The 23,913-nt window shown below is 46.3% G+C and overlaps 1 protein-coding gene across 2 annotated transcripts in view; it reads right to left on the bottom strand.

The window, feature by feature from the left end:
- Nucleotides 1-23,913, bottom strand: part of LOC146611833 (AT-rich interactive domain-containing protein 1B-like) — a 156,797-nt gene that overhangs the window by 78,218 nt on the left and 54,666 nt on the right. For both annotated transcript variants that reach the window (XM_085379175.1, XM_085379174.1), the window contains exon 4: nucleotides 23,012-23,116. In XM_085379175.1, coding sequence (XP_085235301.1) covers nucleotides 23,012-23,116 — 105 coding nt within the window. The remainder of the gene's footprint in view (nucleotides 1-23,011; nucleotides 23,117-23,913) is intronic.

A 23,913-nucleotide genomic window follows, 5' to 3' on the forward strand; every position in this document is an offset into this window, starting at 1 on the left:
GGTGATGAATAAAAGCTGCTGGACAGTGAGATAAATCAGACGCCGAGCAAAAGGAGGAAGGTGACAGACAACCGGCAGAAATGTGCACAGAGATGAGAATGAGGGAGTGAACGAGGAGGGAGATATAAAAAAGAGAGACGGCTAAATCACAGAGATGCGTAAGAACAAAGAGAGAGGGAGTGAAAGTAGCCTGGCTGCAGATCTCCACATGTCATTGAGCCAATCAGAGTTGTGTTTGCAGGAGGAAGAGCAGAGACATCATCTTCCTGCGTCATAAAATCCAGGCCAAAATGTGGCTTGTAATAAAATGAGTCATAAACCTATATATTCCTTAAGTGCTCCTAGACGCCGCTAACTCACTCTGACGTCGACGGGGGCAGATCTGTCAATCTACGGCGCAACAACAGACAGCAAACAGTAAACACGAACACTGTTATTCTGCTTCTGAGCGTTCCAGCCTGGTTTGGTGTCAGCTATGTCAGACTGAATAATGGGGTGAAAACCAAATGGCAATTCGGTCTGATTATCAGGGCGACGGAGAAAGAAGTAACAATTATTGAATTTAGAGCATTAAAAGCAATTATAGAGAGAGAGAGAGAGGGGAAAATGACGGCCACAGATTGAAAGACAAACAGGAAGAAAGGCGCAGACACGCGGCGTGATGGAACGAGGGGCAGCATGTATGCGCAGACTGCAGCGTGGCGCGCTGTCTGAACGCAGCAGGAAACTCAATGGACTGGGGTCCTTCATTATGCAGCCCAGGCACGGCTGACTGAGGAGCTGCCTGCTTAAACAGCTGAACCAAAATGTATAGCTGACTTGTGACACACTGCCTCACACACACACACACACACACACACACACACACACACACAGAGGTTACTGTCTTTAATGCAAACAGAAGCGCTCGCAGTGTGTTTACATCTGCTGATGAACGAGAGCACACGCGGCCATGCACAAATAAAACCGGCGGCGGCGTCACCGATACGCTTTCGCTCATTCTTTGTTTCTTTAATTAAAAGTCAAAAAAGAAGAAGAAAAAGAGGAAGAATGACTCGCACATGTAAAAGCTGGACTGCATAGGAAAGCTGCGACGTTACGAGGAGGGATTACAGCGCAGTGCAAACACTGGATCATCATCGCAGTTCTTCTTAGGATGTTTACATCTGAGTGTGGGCTGTTTCTCCTTCAGCAGCGACGGATCTTTGTGTCTTTAAATTCACAGCTCATTTCCCAAGAAGCTTTCAGTGAGATGAGGAACAAATGGACACCCGTGCTATGCTAACAAACATGCTCATGCTGATAATAATGCAAGCATGACGGCCAACATACGCCAAGCGTGCAGGTCTGTGCATGTGCAGGAAGTCCAGATGCATACAAGACATTTCTCTGATATGTCATATAACGTATTATCCAACATGCATCATGTTCTCTGTGCAAAATGAAACTTTTCTCTGCGCTCTGTCCTTTCCTAGAAAGTCATACTTCAGTCTTCTTCTAACTGCACTGTCATGAACTTTAACCTGCCAACTGAGGCCTGTAGGGTCCGAGCTCTGACCTTTGCTGGGACGCCCACTCCTGACTGGATCTCAGTATTGTATGAACACACGTGACCGCTCCAGCTCAGCAATCTGCCCAAACACCTGCTTTTACAGACTCTGCTGCTGATCAGTGCTGACCCGCTTAATTCCTATGGAAGCAGGAAGGCCGTACAGTCATTTGATAAGTACCACGACCGAGCAAGAGTCATGAAGCTGGCTCTCAAATCTAAAGATCTCAAACTCACATCTGCAGAGAAGAACCAATAAAAACAGAAGACAGAACATGACTCGCTCACTGATGGAGACCCAGAGCGTCTTTAACAGCTCACGCCTCAACACTCAACAGACGACGACCTCTGACTGGACCTGCTGCTGACACTGTTTACTTCCTGCAGGCACGTTGGTAACACTGCGCCTGCTTCACTTCTTGCAAACACTGAAAGCTGTCCTCTATAATAAACGGAGCGCTATTATAACACTCCACCTCCTTCCTTTATCTCCTATAGACGACTTTCACCTACAGACCCGAGCGGCTGGAGTCACTGTGACGGCCTGAGAGACCCAAACGTTGAACGCTGTCGTCTTCAGTCGAGCGACAAAACAAGCTGGGAAAGCTGTGAGAGGCTTTTATTTATTCTATTAAATGATTATGATTAGTGCAGAGCTGTCTGCAGTGTAAACACACAGATGTAGAGTAAAATACATGTTTTTGAGTGTGTATAAATACATGGAAATGCACCGGGGACTAATTCGTATAGATGATTCTAAAGTTTACCGGATACATCAGAATCCATTTCTGATTTCATTATCTGACCTTAATTTATTCCAATAGATTTTTTGGGGAAAAATAACTTTCCGCCTTGTTTACATATTCTAATCCCTGAGATGTAGCCGGCTGGGTGTGTGTCTCCGTGCTGGCGGATGCGTCTAATGAGCGATCCTTTCCTTCCAGCGCTCCCAGTATGAAACGTCTCCTTCCACTCCAGTCGTTTACCCGGGGACTGATTCTCTATGAAGTCAATGCTACTGCTTGTTCCAGCGCTTCAGCTTCAAACGCCAACGTGCCTTTTGGGGCTACGCGCAAATCTGCTCTCTTCCTCTTCCTCTCCTCCTCTTCCTCTCCTTCCCTGCTTTTTGTTCCCCTTTTCAAGTCTTCCCAGGCGTCTACCAGGCTTTGTCTTCTCACTCTTTCAAGTCGAGACAGGTGGGAGCAAACAGCCTGGCAGTTTCTCCTTTTTATCTGCTTTCTTGCTTTCTCTCCGTGGCTGCTCTCTCCATCTTTCTGTCTTCTCCAAATTGAACTGAGAGAAATCCTTGATCTAGCATTTTGAAGGAGGTAAGTCAGTCTTGGTGTATTTTTACACACACACACACACACGGGGGGTTGGTCTACTATATGTACACAGACACTCCAGCACCATAAACAAACAATGAGATTAAGCCAGGCTGAATCAGAGAGCTGTGCATCAGGCCTCCTGCACACAAACCAACGACACACATGTTGAATATGAGAGCCACACAAACATCTGAACACAGTGACGCCGGGCCCGTTAGTGTGTTCGTGATGTTGTATTAGAAAAATATCTGAAATAATATGATTCTTTTAAAAAATAATAAGAATAATTTAAACCAATTAAACCAAACCAATTAAGTGTGAAATACTTGTTGATGTGATAAGAAGTGCATCCAAATGTGTGTGCTTTCCATTTTTATTAGAACATGCAGGTGCACACATATCCATCCTGCTTCTTTCTGACTGTCTATATACTGGATGTAATATTTGATGATGGATGATTCAGACAGTATGAACAGTAATTTTACACTCGGAACATTTTTTTTAAAGCAATCGCACTATAATTACAGTAAAAGACAACTTTGGTTCGTTAGCTCTAATTTTTTTAACTGTGCTGTAATTACGACCGAGCTCAGCTGGATCATTTTAGTCACAGGTTCATATTAAAGGGCTAATTTGTATGATTTATCTGTGCAGCACTGCCGCAACGAGCTACGAGGTCACAAAGGCTAAAAGTTCAATTTTATTTCAAAACAAAACTAAAAATTTGCTTTATTTAATGTGTGATGCTCTAGATGGCTTTTACTTTGAAAATACAGTATGGGGATTCTACAGGTGGGGCCCACCCTGCAGTCCCTCTGACTGGATTTTATTTTGTCTTATTTCACAGTCACACAGACACCGCCCTGTGATAGGTTGCCCTCTGCGACGCTTAACTGGATGAGCAGAAGAAAATGAATGGATCGAAATTTCTAAAAAATAAAATACAATTAAAATAAATAAAAATCTAAATATTTCCGACAGAAAAAAGAAGGAAGATGTATAAAATATAATTCTCCAAGAGCAGGGATGCTCAAAATTTGCAAAGAGCACAATGACTAGCAAATCTGATATTTTGTTCACAGCACAAGACAAACGTTAAAACTGAGACTTTTTATTATTTCATGAAAACGTGTCATTTTGAATTTGACGGCAGCAACACGTCTCAGAAAAGCTGGAATGGGGACAACAAAAGGCTGGAAAAGTAAGTGGCACTAAAAAGAAACAGCTGGAGGAACATTTTGCAACTAATTAGGTTAATTGGCAACAAGTTAGTCACAGATTAGGTATAAAAGAACATCTAAGAGGCTGTGTTTAATTTCATTGGTCAGGTTGGGCTGATGCTCTGCCAGCTGAGCTGTAGCAGTGACCCTCACCTTCAATATTACTGATTAAAGGTTAGAGGAGGACCTCTGAGGAGCACTAACACTACATATATTCACTTTTACCTCTTAAGGTGGTATGGGCCATGCTAGCTAGTTAGCATGCTAGCTTCAAAGCTATATTGGTGCATCTACACAGAAAAATGTTTCTGCTCCTTTTTAATGGTAAAACCTTTAATGTTGTGAGGTTGCACCTGGTCCTTGGTTTTCTTTCACTGCAATGTCAAACATTCAGTTTTCAACACGTTACACACTCGTTGCCTTGGATGGCCTCATTTGCATGAACTCCAAGCTGCACCTCTCTGTTTGCAACCATACACACTGCAGCTGATGTGGAAACAGCAAAGTGAGACAGAGCACATTTGAAGGTCAGGAGAAGCCTGCTGTCACTGCACTGCTTGCGCTAGAGTTTGCATTACTACAAAAATACAGAAGAAGCTTTCAAATCTGACTTTTTAAACCAAGAACATGGGATGGATTTCAAACATGCATATATATGTATTATGTTTGATATAACTTCAGCAGAATTTTATTCTGGGCAAAGTAGGGAAGCTTTGGTAGAAAATCAAAAATATTTTAACTGCAAATAAGTCGTAAAACAAATAAACTCTAATAACAGAGGAGTGAGTGGTCAAAGAGCAGAAACAGTCCTACAGCGGAGCGAGTTCATTTATAGGTGAAGATCCTATCAGCACGTGTCCATCAGATATAAACAGAAAGGAGAACGCTCGAGGGGGGGGGGCATTCACTCTCACTTTCATTGCTTCCTCTGAATATCTTTATTACTCCCTTCCAAAAATCACCCAATTACAGATCTAATTTTAGCCTCCAGTTGGTGCGCGTTGGTGTTTCTACCTTTCCAACAGATATAAAAAATACAGGTTTAATACAGCACGCAGAGGTCGAGCTAACTAACCTTTGTAGGCTTCACACGGCTCACAATGCACAATCCTGAGCTGAGTACTGTGTGTGTGAGTGTGTGTGTGTGCAGAAAAAAGAGAAAAGAGCAAGAGATGTAACAGCATGCTCTCCCAAAAGAGTGTGTGTGTGTGTGTGTGTGTGTGTGTGTGTGTGTGTGTGTGTGTGTGTGTGAGAGAGCAAAGTCGACAGCTTGCATGAAAATCCCTACATTTGTGATTGTGCCTGTGTGTGTACTGGAGCCTAGTGCATTATGTTGCGGTGTGTTTTTCAGTGTACACAACTGCCAAAATGTCATTCCCGTAACACAACGATCATCAAAGCCGTGCTAGCTATCCTAAAGACCATCGAGTGATATTCATAAAGAGCATAGCAGATAACAGCCTTGTCATGTTAGCTTCTCTATAATCCAGACGTCTAGCCTTTCATCTACACCAGTGCGTGCGTGTGTGTGCGCGTGTGTGTGTGTGTGCGCGTGTGTGTGTGTGCGCGTGTGTGTGTGTCAGAGAGAAGATGATCATATATGCTCCTGTTGTTAAGGCTTATCTCTGGGATCAGAGTGATGTCAAAACAGCTGCGTGCTGGCAGGTGACGACGCGTACGCACAAACGCACACGCACGGGCATGTTATCGTTGAAAGGGTTCACATGTTCACACGCCGCGGTGACAAACACGACCACGTGTCAACAGCACGCACACACACACTCTTTACATCTGTAGGAAGCGCACACACACTCACGTGCACGCACGCGGTTTTTCCCTCCAGACAGGTGTAGCAGAGTCAGTCCAGGTATTTGAGCTGCTGTAGCACAGCCAGCAACAGCTTCAGTCTAATTACCTCTGGGACGACAACATCACGCCAGTAGCAAAAGCAGGTGTGTGTGTGTGTGTGTGTGTGTGTGTGTGTGCACGTGTGAGAGGAAGTGAGAGTCATGACTCTGTATTTCTTTCTGAAGTCACTCCAAATTGAAATGTATTTGAGGAGAGAAATGTTAATAGCAGCCTTGATCAATATTTCACAAACCACCGCTGATTTTCTTGCTAACAGGTCCTCACAGGTAAAAATGTTATGAATATTTTTAACTGAATCCCTCCACACTGACATTTTACTACAAATACATGTCTGCTGTGATCCTTTGTCACTAATCACTGATGCAGAGCTGATCAGCTGCAACATGGACCAGTGGTACTCATGTAATCACATCACAACATTACCTTGTGTTACAAAAGGTTCATATAAATAAATACTAAACACTTTGTGTCTCCTGATTGGAACGGGGGGTGTTTCACTCAGCCTCAGGTTTATATGGTTAACTGGTAACATGAGTAACGAGAAACGAGTAGTGTAACAAACTACTCTGTCCACAGAGTAACTATGTAACTGTGTACACCGAAGGACACAGCGGCAAGACCGGTGGGAGCCAACATGGCCGAACAAACAATGACAAGATCTCTGACTCTCCTCACAAAGTGCAGAGCTACAGCACGACCACACAAACGTGCACAAAACAAAACGCACAACCGCTGCAGCTTCATCTACTGATTCATTTATTGTGTTTTCATTACTCCATGTGTGTCTCCATCTCTGCTTCAGCATTTCCTGCTCAGTCCAATCAATAACTTGTTACTGCAGCATAATGCCTTCCACACACCCACACGGGCATACATCAACATGTACTTAGGATCAAAATGTAAGTGGGGAAACACATGCGAGAGTAATGCACATGCACACATTTAACTGTTTAAAGCGATGTTTTTCGCCTTGTGAAACATGCTAATTTCCAAGGTCTGCAGTAAACAAAAGCTCTCGAGAGGCAGCGTTTCAGCTTTAGAGCCTAAACTCTGTGAGCCCGGAGGAGAACGAGAGCAGGGAAAGAAAAACACGAGCAGAGATATGACGGAAGGGGAGGGGGGAGAAGAGCAGCCATTAGTATCCAGAGAGAACCCAAGCAGGAAATGAAAGTTTAGATTGTGCCCTCATCTGCTGAGATGGGCCTGCTGGCTAACACCATTGGACCTGTCCTTTCATTTATATAGTCAAGAGGAGATGGTGCTTTTCTTTTGTTATTTCACCTCTAAGTGTTCAACATTTACAGAAAGCACAAGAAGAGGAAAAGCTTCAGTTTATTGTTTTGATGGCTGCTTGTGAAAAAGGTCAAAGGTCAGGCTGTCTGGGGTTTACGATATTGCTGTGATCATGAACGATAAAGTAAGACAACGCTGCCGAGACAAAGCATCCCCACTCCAGACTGACACAAAACCATGGGTTGTTTTTAGGAGAAGTTAAAGTGAGTTTGGGGTCCATAACAGCAGATGCTAAGCGACCGCTCTGCTCTAACCGGCCTTTTAAATTCATTTCTTCGCAGTAAACGAGGTAAAGCGAGTCTGCGTCTGCAGCAGCTGTCCGCCGCTCGGATGAGGACTTACAGCGGAAAAGACAAACTTGAGCACATTTTTCAGAGAAGTGATTGCTGTAAACACAGCCTGACTGGCTACATCGATCAGCACATATGAGATCAAAGAAAACGTTTTTGTGAAGATGGTTTTATGTGGACGTCCACGGCGGCAGGGCGAAATGCCTCCTGGGAAACACGATGCTAAAACAACAAAGTGAGAAGTGGATCGTTTGGACAGTTTTGCATGCATACATTATCAGATTGAATCAGTTCTGCAGCTGATTCACGTCTTTTACCGTTCCTTTTCTCAGCAGCTTGAATCCGGTGACCTCTGACCTCCCCCTGCAGCCAGCCATTGTGCTCGGTGTAGTAACAGTGGGTTTGTAAAAATACAACACGCACAAGAGCCCTCCTGCACGCACACATCCACTTGTGTTTGCATTTCCACTTGTGCACGGCATCCTTTTGTTTGAGCCTTTGTTTTGCTGTTTCTACTTTTTCCCTGGCTGAGGGTTTGAAAGTGATTACCGATGCGGTCCACTTCATTAGCATGAGAACAAAAACAGTGTGGGGAACACATTATCACTTCACAGAGAAAGACCGAGAGCTGTCTGCCCGTTTGTTTACGCTGTTGCATTCGGACATTTTCTGCCAGCGTTGCCACTGCCGTCTCACGAGGATAGCGTTTTCTGCAGGAGGAAGCAGCAGCAGAGCCGGGAGGGGCGGGAGCAAGAAAACACTGGCGGGCAAAGAAGCAAACAGAGACCGAGGTATATTACTCTCATTTGTGTTATGCAAAACCAAGAGTATGCATCCGCCGTGGAGTGAATATTCCAGTTATTTTGCACAAGTATTTTCTTCTTTGGACTGAAACTTGCTTATCAAATACAAAGGAAATGAAAGCCTCCATCGCTGTGCAAAATAAAGCAACAGCCAATCACGTTATGGACATCAACCAATATTTGTACAAACAGGTGGAGCACAAAGTTATCCCAACCATCCACAGGCTGGAAGAATCCACAGATACACACAGCTGCTAATCACTTCAATACTAGTACACAGTTGAATTTCACTCATCTAAGCAGGAGCAGAGACTCCTTTGATCAGGTGTTAGTACAATTATTAACAGCTATTTGTCAGATATTTGCATTAAAAAGCTCCAAAGGGCTCAAATCACAGATATTCCACTGACACGGTGAGTTTATAGAGACTAAAACTGATTTGTGCTCCAGGATGTTTGATTTTCTGGGCACTTTGGGGCGTCTGTGGTGACAGATTTACGTCTTTGCCAGCTTCAGGTGGCCATGTGAGGAACTGCAGCTTCTGGCACTCCTCAGGCTGCCTCTCGGTCTGCATGTTCACAAGCTTTGGGCTGACCCTCACAGACACATGATGAAATTTATGTCTTGCGGTGGCTACGCAATGTAGATGATAAGCAGAATCTGACCCAAGGTTTCTTTGGTTGTTTAATTCTTTCATCATCCAGCAGCAAGACCGGCTTTTCGACCGGGGAGTCAAGGCTCCAAGGTCAACTCTGCCAAAAGGTCCTTAAGCAGCACTGCAGCCCCTTTAGATCGTACTCATACTAGATACTCATGCATGCTTGAAAAAGAGAGGCGCATCAATTCTAATCAGGAGACTGGAGGAAAAAAGCAAATGCAAATTGATTCCAGTCACATCACACTGCAGGAGAACCACAGGTCCAACCTGTTCATTGATCGGTGTGCTCCGACTGTGCCGTGACTTGTACAGGTATGTACGCCGCTCTAAATGTTGCTTACTTAAGCCTCATTGCTGATATCATCTGGCAGGACAAATATGAACCGTAATGAATACTGTAATGCAATGCACATAAAAGCCAATTAACTTTATAGTCTAATAAAATCATGGGTCCAGGCACAGTGTAGCGTTTCTCTGCCAGAGGGACCACAGACCACAACCTGATATTATATTGTCACTAGATCCCATATGGAGATCTTTAATATTTATTGAAACACTTGCAGCACTGCATGGAGAGAGAGCGCATGCACCTTCATGCATGCGTGGCGTTCTTATAAAATCTTCTAGAGAAATAAAACGAACTGACACGACTCCTGGTTTTGCCAGAAGGCCCCTAGAGGCACATCAGCCCTGTGGGACGTCCATGAGTACGTAAAGCAGTCCTGAAAACTTGTGTTTTTAAGACTTTTGCCTTTTCTTTGTCTGCCTTCGTCTCCTCTCTCACCTCCTCCTGCAGCCTGCAGGGAGGCGTGCAGCCACAGAGGAGAGAAATATAGAGCGGAGCACACCGTGGCACTCCAGAAAAAGCTATTTGGAGCTGGATGACCTCGGGGTCAGCCGGCTGGCCGGTTTCCTGGTTGAAGGGGATTGGTGGGAAATGGAGGCAGCTCTGGTTAGCCAACCACAGCGCACCAAAAAGAAATCAATGACGTTCCATTAAAAAGGTCAGCTGGGACTGACCTTTATGAGCCATCCTGAGTCAGAGAGGAGGAGAGCAGGACAGAGGAGGAAGAAAATGAGAACACCAGACGGAAGGATGAAGCCAAGAGTAATGATTGTTTACAAGTACAGAAAGCATACAGCGTGCCTGTGTTTCACTGTCATTTTATTCACATTTTCCTGGATCTTAAATGTGCATGATTGAAACGAAACACCGAGTCTGATTTCAGACCAAAGCTGTGGTCCACCAAATGAAGCACTTCCGGATTCATGACTTTTCCCGTGTGTCTGTGCCAATGTGTCTTTATTCTGACACTAAGCATTTCTTCCAATAACGGAGCCAGAATTAAGTTGGCCGAAGAGTTTGAGTGGAAATCATTTTAGAGATGGAAAGAAGGAGGAAGAAAATGACGAGGTGACCTTTATTGTCTCCTGCCCTGCTGCTTCCTCATCTTCAGCCAGCCTCTGTGGACCCAGAAGGAGTGAGAATGAAAGAGAGCGGGAGAGATGGGGGAACGCGCTCTCCATCTGGCCTGGTGCTGATGTGAATAATTCTTTTGTCGAACTAATGTGTCTTGGTTCTAATCCTTCTCTTTACACCCTGAGATCTCTAAAGTCTGCTAACATCTAACAGTATTTTATCCCCCTGTCATTACATCCTTCCAACTTCTTGTGATTTCCCTCCATCCGTCTTGTCAGAAACTGACAGTCGAACACGGAGCGCGGGAGACGTTAATCATGTTTGATTATCCTCCTGCAAAAGTCAACAGTGAATATCACATATTGAGCGCTAATGTGAAACTGTCATTGCTTCCAGTGGGTGACCTTTAGGTCAAATGCACCAATAGGATCCACAGACTGCTGCTGCAGGATTCTGTGTGTGTCTGTCTGAGCTCAAGCTGCATACACGTGCAGAAGTATAGCCCCCACAGAGGTGCATACATTAATACCAACATGCAAGTGCTAACACAACAGTAATGCAGATAAAAATGCTAAATTAAAATGACAAAATGCTCCATTTTAGCTGAAAGTGGGAGATAATGAGCATCACTAGATTAAAAATCCCCACTCCTAAAACAGAGCACCGCTCACAGTGTCCACCCTGCTGCTTATTCTGAGGTCAAAGGTCACCGAGGCCCAAATGAATGCTGATTTCTCCATCCTGAGTTGACTCACACCGTCGACCTTCTCCTCTGTCCCAGGTTGTTTTTAATTGGGAATGGGGGCGACGGGAGAAGGACGAGCGCTCCTCTAAGCCTGGCTGCTCTTTGATGATGGAAGGATGGCGGGGAGGGCGATGTTAGAAGAGTGCAGCAGCAGATCCTCCTCTCTTTTCCCTCTTTCCATCTCAAACCCTGCCGTCATTCCTAACACACACGCACGCACGCACGCACAAGAAGGCATTTCTCTTTGAACTGAGTGCTGCAGCGTGTTCAAAGCAAAGACGACGGCAAAAATATGGGGGCGGCGAGGGGAGCGAGAAGGACACTTCAAGGTGAATTTGATTTCCACTCCGTTTTAACCGCCGCACGCGCGCCCAACACACGCATACAAACACACGTGCTACCCAAGCCACGCTGGCGAGGAAGTGCAGAGATACCACTGCGCAGCCGCCCGAATACATTCATGCAACGACTGACACGCACGCCGGAGTGTGTGTGAGTGTGTGTGTGTGTGTGAGTGCAATGCATATTTATGAGATTATCTCATAACCGAGGATCACCTTTAAACTTCTCCGTACTCCAAACTGTCTGTTTGTATATGCATATGTGCGAGATCGAGGTGTGTGTCTGTGTACATAATATGCATATTGAGCGTGTAGGAGCAGAATGACTCATGTAAAGTTGAACACTGCACAGTCCCACGTTCCCAGGACAAAACATCACAACAATACGGTGCACGGCAAAGACTGCTTTCACCTGTGTGTGAGTGTGTGTTTTGCAACTGTGTCCAGCCAATTAAAGCAATCAAGTCGAGTGCAATCCACCCACCATGCTGCATATTGATAAGGCTGGGAGTTCAACATGGGGGCCGGGGCCACCGTGCCAAAATCCTCCGATCCCTGTGTCCACTTCTGCCACCCGCGCTAACCAAAACCGCAGCGTAAACACTTTACGCCACTTCGCTCCGCCGCAGTCCACGCACACGCAGAGGAACACAGGTTAGGTGCAAACACTGGCTTGACAGTATGACAAATATTGCCTTCCATCCAGAACGAATGAGGTAATGACAGGAAAAAAAAGAATCAACGGCTCATTAGAAAGATAAAAACCTTCCAAAGCCCAGAGGGTGAAAGAGAAGGGGGTGGAAACAAGAAATGAAAAAGAAGAGAGGGGAAAAGACTTGAGAGACGACAAATCATAACAGCTGTAACTCAATTCGGAGGCCCTGCTAGAGAAGGCTTCCTTTATGTCTTTCGCTCTCTCTCTCTTCATCTTTTAATCTCTCACTCGCTCCCTCTCTCCCCATCCCAGCTTCTTGGCAATTTTTCCCAACAACCAATAAGCCATTATGTGGCAGTAATATGGTTGCTAATGGATGCACCGACCTGGGAGGAAGCACGCAGCACGCCATTAGCCCAAATGCTATGCAAAGCTATCACAAGACTTTCAAAATTACTCAGACTGAGTATGTGTGTGTGTGTGTTTGCATGTGCGTGCTGATTTATGTGCGAGACGCCTAATCTTCTTGGAGTTCTTCTCATGCGTTTATTGTTTTGTTGAATAAACTGACATTTGCGTTGGTCAGATCGCTTTCAAATCGAGGAGCGACAACACGACGACAGGACGCTATCGACAAAAGCACGAGACTCAACGCCGTGCAGGAAATCCTAAATTTAAAAAGATGCCCGGTTTAAATGCTGCACGCTCCTTGAGCAATGTTTGAATCGCATGTTTCTACCACTTGCACGTACATGAGAGCCCTCGGACCTTAAACTGTGCAGAGAGCAAACATCAAACCGATCACACTTTCGTGTTGCGACGTTTTTAAGCCTCACAGGCATCGCTCACACCGACGCTCCGGTTCTCTTTGTTCCGGGATCAACACTTCAGCACCTCGGGAGACACGCAAGAGGTCACGCTAGGACTTCCATGACTAGGCCACATGTAACAGGAGGGGTGGCAATGATGCAGAACAGAACCTGCTGATTGTATTTTGTTGTGACAGCAAAATGTGCTCAAGGTAATTTTACTACAGTAAACTTTGTTGGTCGCAGCAGTTTTTTGTGTAAATGGACATAAAAATTTGGATTTGGTGGCACACTGAGGCGTTCCCAGGTTTAAAAATAACTCCCAGGAGGCCTCCCAGTAAGATGTTCAGCTAGCTCCTTTTAACATACAGATACCACAAACAGAGATCGACTGATAAGTCCGGTACAACAGCCACATTACTGCTGATGCTGCTGACGGTCCACCTCCTGGTCACCATAACTTCTGAAGAATCTCACGTTTGCAGACTCCTTAAATCTGTCAGGTCCTTGTTTAACCAAACTGAGAGCTGCGCTGTCAGAAGCCTAACCCTTCTCCATACTGCTGCACATACTCTTTATAATATTATATTACTAATGATTCACAAAACTGCATTTAAAGATGGTGTAAAGTGGTAACAAATGCTACTCTCCCATTCGCCTCAGCACAAAACTCTATTGCTCAGGAGTTTCCTGCACAACTGCCAAACACCAAACAGCACACAAAGCAACATGCAAGAGTCGCATATCTGCAACAGGCCGACTCCAAAAACAGAGCCGGCGCAAGGAAACTATGAATATAGCTGCTATGAATATGCAGTTTTCACAGGGTGGAGCAGAATACAGTATAATGTAAACGCTCAAGTGAAAGACGATTGTTTCAGGCTTTGGCTAGTTGTCTTAGTTACCATCTGCCACTGCGTTTGGCATTTTTGTACACAGTCCTTCATTAACACAGCAGGTCACATGGGAGAAGTGGACTCGGAGGACTTAATACATAATGAAACAACCAAAACAATTACTCAGTCCACAGAGAAGCATCAATTAAAACTTTGATAAAAATCAATTAAAACCAACATTACTCAGAACTCACAGAATAATTTCCAAGAATTGGAGCTCATAATGAAGCGATTAAAAAGACGATGTTTTCTCTGAACAGAATGGATAATGTTTCTTAATTTCAAGCGCTCCACATTGTTGAGAGGGGAGCTTCATCTCAGCAAAGCACAAGAATAGACACGGGCGACGGGCACGAGGCTCGTGCCTTAAAAAGCCCCGAGCAGAGGGGATTTTCATGCTTCTCCGAGGTCACAGGTTGCCGGTATGTGCAGAGAACCCAGTCGCACACACTCGGGGAGGAAAAAAAACAGAGCTAGGATTTGTTTAATCGTCTGGCCAACTCTGACAGATGGTCGTACATTTGCAAAAGAGCAGTGCGACTGGAAAATGGGCCATCGGTGACCCTCGTGGTGCGCCTTAGTGTGAGCGCGCTTACGAATGTATGACAGTGTTACAAAAGCAAATGTTGCACAAGCATTGTTTCAGCCCTACTGTAGCCCACTGCCAAGCTCTGATAGTAATAGGCTGGCAGGATAGTAAACAGCAGAAGTGGGCTGAAGAACAGACATCAGACAGGCCTCAATGCCACGAGGAAAAAACCCTCCACACCCCAGTGCTCTCTTCATTCCCGCCTTTCCTCGCCACCTCCATCTTTCTCCCACATTCTGCCTTCTTTCTTCCTGAACCTTCCACACACTGAATCGTACGTCTCCTGTGGTGTTTCTTTCTTTTCCATCATTCGTTACAGAAAATCTGTCCGAGCAAAGCTGGTCTACCCATTCTGCACATACAGTAAATACATACATGCGTGATCTCATGCACATACTGCTGGGACTAACGCTTTGCAACATAAGCAATTAACACGCTGTTGAACTGGCCTTGACATGAGCAGAGAGCTCAATTACAAACACACAGAGCAAAAGATCACACGCGCACGCACACACAAGGGTGCAAATATGAAGCACACACACACACACAGACACACACTCTGGCAAGCGTCCAGGCTGAGTCTCGTTGCTTGTGTCCATAAAGCCCTGAGCACCATATCGACAACTGTAATAACTGTGGCTGGCAGGAGACAGCAGATTACAGTAGCAATCATAGGCCCCGAGCACGCACCACACACACACACACACGCACACACACCTTCTGGTGTTGTCCAGTGTTTCTTTTCATCAACCAACACAGACACACACATTTCCAGGTCCGTGCTGTACTGTGTGAAGTGATAATACTGACACTGTTCGAGGAATATGACCGACACACCTGCACAGTCTGTGTGCAGGAAACTGTACATTTGAAAATATTTGAGACTAAATCCTAAAAATCACGAGTTATTCTTTCAACACAATTATTTACTGGTGTCATCGTGATAAATAACAACTCTGCTGGAAATGACAGAGCTAAGCTTATCACGAGATGACTCACACACGAGTGTTTGGGGGCATTAGCAGCTAAAGTCACCAGTGGGAAATGAAAGTGGGCAATACTCTCAATGCACTATAAGGTGCACAGGCCAAAAGAAAGCCCAGAAACAACCTGGAAATGGAACCTTTACACATCATGTCCCACTGAGAAGCATTTAGTATTATGCTCTGGATTTGTACACATTACCACACGGACGCTGAGGGTGACTCAGACGTGCATACGCCGGTCACAACAAGTGCTGAAATCAGGCACAGACGGCTCGGCTCTGAGGAGTAGCTCGGCTTTATTCCTCACGTTCCTCGCAATTATCTCATTCTCCTTTGGTTTTCCACCTCTTCTCGTTCCTGCACCGTTGTTGCTTCTCTCTTACCTCTTACTTGTGCTTTCCACCAGCCCCCGACCAAGGAGAAGCAATTTGCGGAGGCAATCCGTCGCTAATTCTCACTCAGAGTTCATGAAAAATGTATAGCAGGCTGACTGTAGGGAGATGCAGATTGGCGCTGGGCCCTCAGCAAGAGCCGAGCTCTGCATTAATGGAACATTATTTTGCACCCTGTTCATACATCTATCCATCTATCTTTGCTTTTTCGCTTCTCTTACCGAGTTTGACCAAACGAAGTTCATAAATATTCCACATCTTAGTAGAATATTAGCATCTTAAACAACCCAAACACTGCTATCTGCAAATCTTAACAACTCTGCATGTGTGTGTGTGCGCGAGTGTGTGTTTGCGTGCATTTGCCTGTGAGCACAGTGTGCAGCCAGCTAAACCTTCTCAAAGATAATAAGAGGAAAAAACTTTATCTTAATCTTTAAAAGGCACGACATGAAGTTTGAATCCAGCTGTGAAATGGGTTGTGTGTGCGCGTCTGAATGCGTCTTAGCATGAATTCGCAGATATGTTTGTGTGTGCACGGGGATGTGTTTAAAGTACACATATCTTATGAGAGTAGATTAATAACAGCACTGTAATGCCATCAGGACTAGTCACAGTGTGGATCATGCATAATAAACCTCCTGAGGAGTTTACACACACACACAAACCCGCACGCACTCACTCTTCCCGTCACTATAGCAACACTGGCGATGCTGCTGCCCCAAACTTCAAAGTCAGATGTAATTTCAGCCTCCCAACAGCCAGAGGGAGCCATGGTGATGACAGACTATTCCCCCTCTGATGGCTCCTTCCTCCCTCCCTCCCTCCCTCCCCTTCAGTTCTTCCACTTTGCCTCTCTTCCATTCCTCAGCTGGCTCCCTCCTCCCCCTCCTGCCTAGTTAGCCTGCTGGGAGTCCAGGCATCCAGGACCCGACGTAAAAATAAACCCAGAAATGTCAGAAGCGGACGTCTGAGGCTGGGGAAACAGGGAGTGAAAGGAGAAGAGGAGCACAGACAGACAGAAGGCTAGAGAGAGGAGATGTGGCGATAGATGAAGATGAGGGTGGAAGGAAGGAATAAAGAAGATTTCATCCTTTACTTGTTCTTTCCAAGTACAGACACTCATTTCACTTTCTGCCCTTTTTCCTCTGCTGAGGTGGACGTGAGAACAAAGATGCTCAAAAGAGGCAAAAGTCAGTGAGCTCCCAACATTTTTTATTTCAGGCCTCATCACTATCCACCGAGGGAGGGAGATTCTTCCAGATTCATTCACTGAAATATCATTTGGCAGGAGATGTCCGAACTATTAATGAATATAAAATAGATGTTTCCAATCTTCGGTTCAGATTGGCTCAATAAGCCATTTTAACAGTTAATTTAAATATTAATGTGGTAACAGAAAATCACCATTTATAATGGAGGGCTCGGTGCCAGAAGGGTGTATCTGGCCATAATGGCTCACGAAAATGAAATCTATACATCACTTGAGGAGAAGTGTTTGGTGCTCTGACGTCGGTATGAAAAAGTGTTTAATCAAGCGCAGAGCGAACGACCGAAGCGAGGTGACGTCCGGTCGACGGTTTGGGACGAGAGCTTCGCTTCGCATTTGAGAAAACAACGTCGGAGGTAACACCTAAAAAGGACAAGCAAAACCGATAAAGCACGCAGAGTGTCACGTTGGCTTACAGTCGACATGCTGATATAGCGGCGTCTGCTTTCGCACACTGTCACGCCGCAGACCGTACCGCGGACGAACGGGGAGGACAGTTTGGAAGGTGTTAACGCTCGAGAAAATCACGCACGACAAACGGCGAGGGCTCCAGACGTTAACAACATGCAGATAGTAGTATTTAGTATTTATGCAGAACTGTGTGTGAGACCAAACAACAAACTGCTGCTTGTTCTCCGTCCTCTTCGTCCTGAATTTGAACTATTCTGCCAAATCTGTTAGAGGAAATCAGCTTTGACAAAAGCCACCAGCCAGAGGGGAAACTGACGGGCAAAGGATTAAAAAAAAGATGCAGTTGGGGAACATTTCTCTCCTTCTAGGGTCAGTCCACGCTCACCCTCCTCCTCCTCACTTATCTCCCCCTCTGCCTGTCTCTCCTCCTCTGTAGGAGAGGTTGGTGGAGAGGCGCCAGCCGAGTCGCTCTGCTGTTTTCTTAACCAAGTTCATCCCTCTCCATTTCCCTCTCACTCTCAAATCACAAAGCCTGACGCACTTGGAGTGCACGTATGTGTGAGCATAGGGGTAGGTGAGCATGTGTGTGTGTGTGTGTGCGCACAGGTTTGCTATCTGCCCTTCACTCTGCTGTGCAGGGCTTCTGTGAGCCAGTCTGTTAAGGGTGGCTGGGTATAAACATGCCCTCCTCTGCAGCTGAAGCTCCCCCCACCACCACTGCTGCTCAGCCTTGTGTTACCAGTTTGTTTAACAACCTGCACTGGCCAACATAGTTCCCCGTAGGTGGAGCAGTGTGCAGCCATCAAATTAAGAAACAAGTGAAATCCTGCAGGCAGAAATGCTTTATTGATCCCCAAAGGGAAATTCTCTTTCAGTGTGTCTGTCCTCTGCAGGAGGATGAGAGTGCAGTGTCAGCTGCTGAGGAGAGCTGCTTGGGATGCAGTGTCCTGCTAAAGGACACTTCAGCAGTCTCCGTGCTTGACACAGAGGAGATTTGAAATGGATGTTGCAAGCCGATTGGCTCCTCTCTATCTTTTACTTTACAGTAAAAATGAAGAACACGCCTGTGAGTCCGACTTCAGATGCCACTGCAGGTGCGTCCTCTGTAGGTTAAACACGATACTGGTGATGTACAAAGATGAAAGACCTCCAGAAATCTCCCCACCGATCAATTCCGCTTCCTGTGCATCTGTGTTTTCGAGCCGTAGGGGAACGAATGGTAAACCCCGGGAAAAACACGTGTTCCTGGCTCCTGAGGATCAAAAACACCAGGCGTGTACATGAAACTGTGTGTGCGTGCTAAATGATTCATGAGGAGCAAACGAAAACAGGTTGGCATACAAGCGGAAAAATAGCCTGTCTGCATTTTAGATGAAGTCAGGGTCCGAGGTGAAAGCAACGGTTGTGTACGTGTGCGCGGCGGCATGTAGGCATCCTATGGAGCGTATAGGACGAGCCAGCAGTGTTGGACGAGCGGCACATACGGCGACACCTTATCAATCACTCCTACTCACACTAGGTCTAAAGGTTGAAGGCTGGTGTGACCTCAGCCATCTCCTGTACCTCAGAGTGTGAAACCTGCTTCAGATTAGCTGTCCTATTCTCAGAGCAGCTATGTGCTCACAGCAGTGGCAGGGAGCTGCTCTGGCCTTCAGTGCTGCTGTCTGTTCTAAGAATAGGCTGCAGGGTCCAGGGAACATCTCTGCGTCTGCCTGCCTCCCCCTCCCCACACACTGTTCTCATGTAAACATATAAAAACGAGACCTTCCTCCATAAAATACAATCGATTTATGCTGAATAATTTGCATCGTCATCACGTTTAACCTCACATCTAAAGCCATAATATAAGAGATGTGCTTTTTATTCCACATAAGCGCCACCTTTCTTTTCCTCTCCCCCATCCCCGTGCTCCTTTCTTCTTCACCTCCCTTGTATTTCGTTGCTTTCCTGCCTCCTTTCCTCCTCTCCTCCCCCCTGCGTGCACTAATGTGGAGGCTGAATCTAACCCTGCTGGATGACATTACTGTGCGCTGCCTGCTGGCCTGTCTGCCTGCCTGGGGACTCTAAAATAAAACACAGCAGTAGGGAGAGCCAGAGTGAGAGCACATACTGTATAGGCTGCCTGACTGACATGCTCCGATAGAGCACGCACAGAAAACGGCTCGCAGAGGACAGAGCGTGCATCACAGTATGTGCCGAATGTGTGTTTGCGAGTAAAGACTTGTGTGTGTGTGTGTGTGTGTGTGTGTGTGTGTGTGTGTGTGTGTGTGTAGTGAGGGGAGGCGTGCAGGCATCTCCAGCTGTGCCCTGTCAATCATTTATGACCTAACGCTCGGAAAAGCAGAGCAGGGCGAGGTGGACAGCACTGAGAGGGAGAGATAGTGTTTCTGAATTTTCCCTTTTGTCTGATGGAAAATAAGTCAAGGAGGGGCAAATGAGCACTGAAAGACTTACAAGAATGTTTCTCTGTGTGCGTGTTTGTGCGCGCGCGCTAGTGTGAATAACACACCGCTGCCGGAACCTCATAGCCTGAATTCAACATCCCTCACCTCGAACAAGTGACAAAAAGATAACCACGTTTCACTTCATCGCTTCACGCCCTCCCTCTCTCTCTCTCTTGCATTCTCTTCACCCCACTTCCTCACCTCACCCTCCCACCCCCAGCTCTCACTCTGTCTTTCCACATGGGTGGCCATCCTCTCCCATGTCCCAGAGGATGGGAGGCTGCGCGGCAGCTTGGCAGGCTGTCAGGGGAACGCCAGAGAGCAGGGAACATGAAGTGACTGGAACAGGGATGGGGAGGATTTGGGGTGGGGGCAGCCCACTGTGGAAAGAGCAGCTTGACTTAGCAATGTTAGGCGAAAGATGCAGAGGGCTGCTGACACAGATGCAGACCCCCCCCCCCCTCAATAGCAAAAAATAAAAAACCTCGACTGCTGCACATAGCTGGAAATAACAAGGCAGCAGATGACATGTCATCCTGTGCCAATCACGCGGGCCGCCTCTAACACGTTGTCAGCCAAAAACATGTCACGATTTATTGACCTGTAAGTGCCCCGCACATCCTGCAGAAATCAGAACAATTCTGGAAGAAGACAACACTCAACCGAGAGAAGCACGATTTCATCAAGTTTCTGTGCAGGCTCGGCGGCGGCGTCTGCTGCATCAACACATAGGAGAAAAAAACCCAAAGACAAGAGCACTAAATTACTTTCACATAAAGTCAAGTCACAGCTCCTGGTCACTGAATTATGGGCCAAGTTCATCTGGTCACAGGATGCTCTTTGCTCTGATTTCACCAGGTTGAGTTTAACCAAAGCTAATGTGAAGAGGCTAGTTTTAATTATACAGCGCCAAATCACAACAAACAGTCGCCTCAAGGCACTTTATACACTGAGGTACAGACGACAATCTGACGTCCCCCTATGCCCAAGCATTTGGTGACAGTAGGAAGGAAAAACTTCCTTTTAACAGGAAGAAACATCCAGCAGAACCAGACTGGTTCACACGCTGTGGAAGAGAAGCAGAGATTAATAATAACTGATGATTAAATACAGAGATGTGTATAAACACACAGCATCATGGGACCCCCCCCCCCCCCCCAGCATGACTGAGGGAGGATTCAGGGTCAGGAAAGGAAAGTTTTAAGACTAATCTTAAAAGTAGAGATAGTGTCTGCCTCGCAAATACAAACGGGTACACGCAATAATGCTAAATGTGTTATTCTAAATACACCAAAAAGGCTGAAATCAGAGACCCACATTCAGGCGTGACTCAATATCAGGACTGAAGCTACGTGGAAACGCACACATACGACCAGCTGCAGGATGCAAGCTCCCTTTTCTTCCCCAACCTACCAGAAACATTAAAGGGACGGTGATTTCACATTAACAATACAGATACTATACAGCGATACAGAATACAAGGCGCTCCATATCTCCAATACATTTTCCGAGTCCCGAGGGGAAGTGTGACTTGCATTTGTGATAAGTCACTAAAGCACTTCTCCCTTTGGTCTTCCTTCAAAAATCCCGCCACATCACACAGCAGCCTCGTCCCAAAACAACAACATGACACTCTGCCGACCCGCGCTCCCTCCCTCCTGACGGAGAGAAAGGGGGGAAAAGATGACAGCAGCTTTAGATCTGACATCAAATGCCGGTGAGAGAGTGAGAAAGAGAGGGGAGGAAAGGGGAAAAAAGCGGTTCCATCTCTGCCGTGACAGCTTGCTGGAAGAGCCGAGCAATTTCTCTCTCCTCTTCTATCTATCCATCTCTCCCTCTCTGTGTCTCTCATCAAAACTTGCCGCCAATTAGGATCTGGGCGAGCCACACGCTTTGGATGGGATGTGAAAACACACGGAGAACCCGAGGGGTAAAACGCCGGGATTAAAGTGGCGAGGGAACGCCAGGTGATGGTGGTGCTGGTTCAAATAGATCGGCCCCCGCGACTGCAGTGGCTCCTCGCCTCGTCTCGCTCTCTCGCTTCGGATTCACACACCGATACATCAAGGCCATTTCTCATTATAGCACAAGGGGGGAGAAAGAGCTTTCATGATGCTGCTTTAGAGAGAAAGACAGAGAGCGAAAGGGAAGGAGGCTAAAGAGTGTGGGAGAGTGAAAATGAAGGAAAAAAGACGAAACGGGCCACATACTGTTAGCACATTATGGACACGTGTGCACGAGGAGGATGACAAATAAAGGGCCGGGCAGACCGTCAGCACACACAGACTTCAGAAGTGTCCGTGCACCAAGAATATTACGGCTCAACTCAAGTTCAGACACTTAATTTAGCTTTTCTTGCAGTTTATTCTGCCGTTCCTGGGGCTGTTCCAAAGTATCGAGTAAATTAAACTGCACACACCTCAAGCAGTGCCAATATTTGCAACCATTTGCAAATGTCTATTTATTCTATTCTTGAAAATGCTGCAGAGCTGCAAGCAGAGAGAGATGATGGAGTAAAAAGCGATTAGGTTGGCCAAAAAAAAAAAAAAAAAACTAGAGCAGCCCACATCTCTCCCTCCGTGGATCAGCCTGGTCTCACCATTTCTTCTCAATTACTCCTCCGGCCAACCTGCTCCATGCTTTTCAGCTCGCCCATACGCCAGCAGGCAGCGCTTGTGGGTTTGCATGTGTGACTGCGTCGTGCACGTAGAAGCAACGTCTGCGTCGGTGCATATGCTTTTCTGCGCTCGTGGCCGTATGTGCGAGCGAGGGGACGGCACTACAGACCAGGACGCGACACATCTGGGCCTTTACGCCTTTGGCGTGGATGCCAGTCAAAACACAGACGTGAGCTCTGAAATGAGCAAACCCCCTGAGACACCAGAGAGAGGGGCAGGTCACAGGGTGAGTGGAAGAATCTGATTGGACAGTGAGGTGGACGTGCAGTCAAAAATGACCATGCATCTTTGAGGTTGGACTGAACGATGAGACTTTTGTGCAGCAGCGCCTTTTTGCACTTTGGTCCACACGACTGTCAATCACTCACCGGCAGACTAGAGGGGCGGTCGTGGGAGACGTTATCCTCATTGTTAGCCTTCCCAGAATTCCCTGGGGTAGGACCCCTGATGCTGTAGTTCTCCTGCTGGGCCTCCTAAAGAGAAAGAAAGAAGAAAGAAGGGAACGCAGTGTCACTGAGGAAAAGGTTCAAAAATAACAGATTTTTTTCTGCGTTTGTTGACGTTACTTTTCGGGCACTGTCACAAAGTATCCACCCGCTTTTCTAAACCGGAATCGCACAAACTCAACACCCGCTTTGCCCGATGGTGGTGATGGACGTTGCCACATAAAGGTGCTCGTTTCAGAGCAGTCTTGTTACAACAGGTGCAAAACACCGTGCCTTTGGGAGACGCTCTCCACCACGCTCTGATATTCAAATGTGGATTCTTGTTGAAAATAGGATTCCTGCTTAAATGCACACGAGAAAAAACTGAGTCAACACATCTTTGTTCTCCTCATTAATACTGGTGGCACGAGCTAAACCGCTGAGTATCCTGGAGCTGAAGTATCAGTTACATCACAGATTGAGCGTCTTCAGCCGTGATGACAAGAGTCTGCAAGCGAGAGTGTGCAGAGCGTTGGGTTTGCAGGACCGCAACAAACATTCCCAGTTAGATCAAGTCTGAACACAAAGAGGCCGTTTCACAGGGAGCGCGAGCGTTACAGTACAGGCGGCTGGAAAAGCATCCAAACACACACCCATCAGCACGCCATAGCCACCAATTCATTTCAACCAAATCCTCGCCTAACCACCCACTAATCCTCCAGACATACGCACGCTCGCACAAACACACACCCGTGCACACACTCCTATTGTTCAATCCAAGTCATTTTCTTTCCCTCTGTAATCACGAGCCTATCTAGTGTAAACCAATTTTCTCGCCATTGTCG

Source organism: Diplotaxodon limnothrissa, linkage group LG19 (assembly GCF_057381915.1).
Source record: "Diplotaxodon limnothrissa isolate DT_005_m linkage group LG19, D_limnothrissa_male_GT1.1, whole genome shotgun sequence".
NCBI lineage: Eukaryota > Metazoa > Chordata > Actinopteri > Cichliformes > Cichlidae > Diplotaxodon > Diplotaxodon limnothrissa.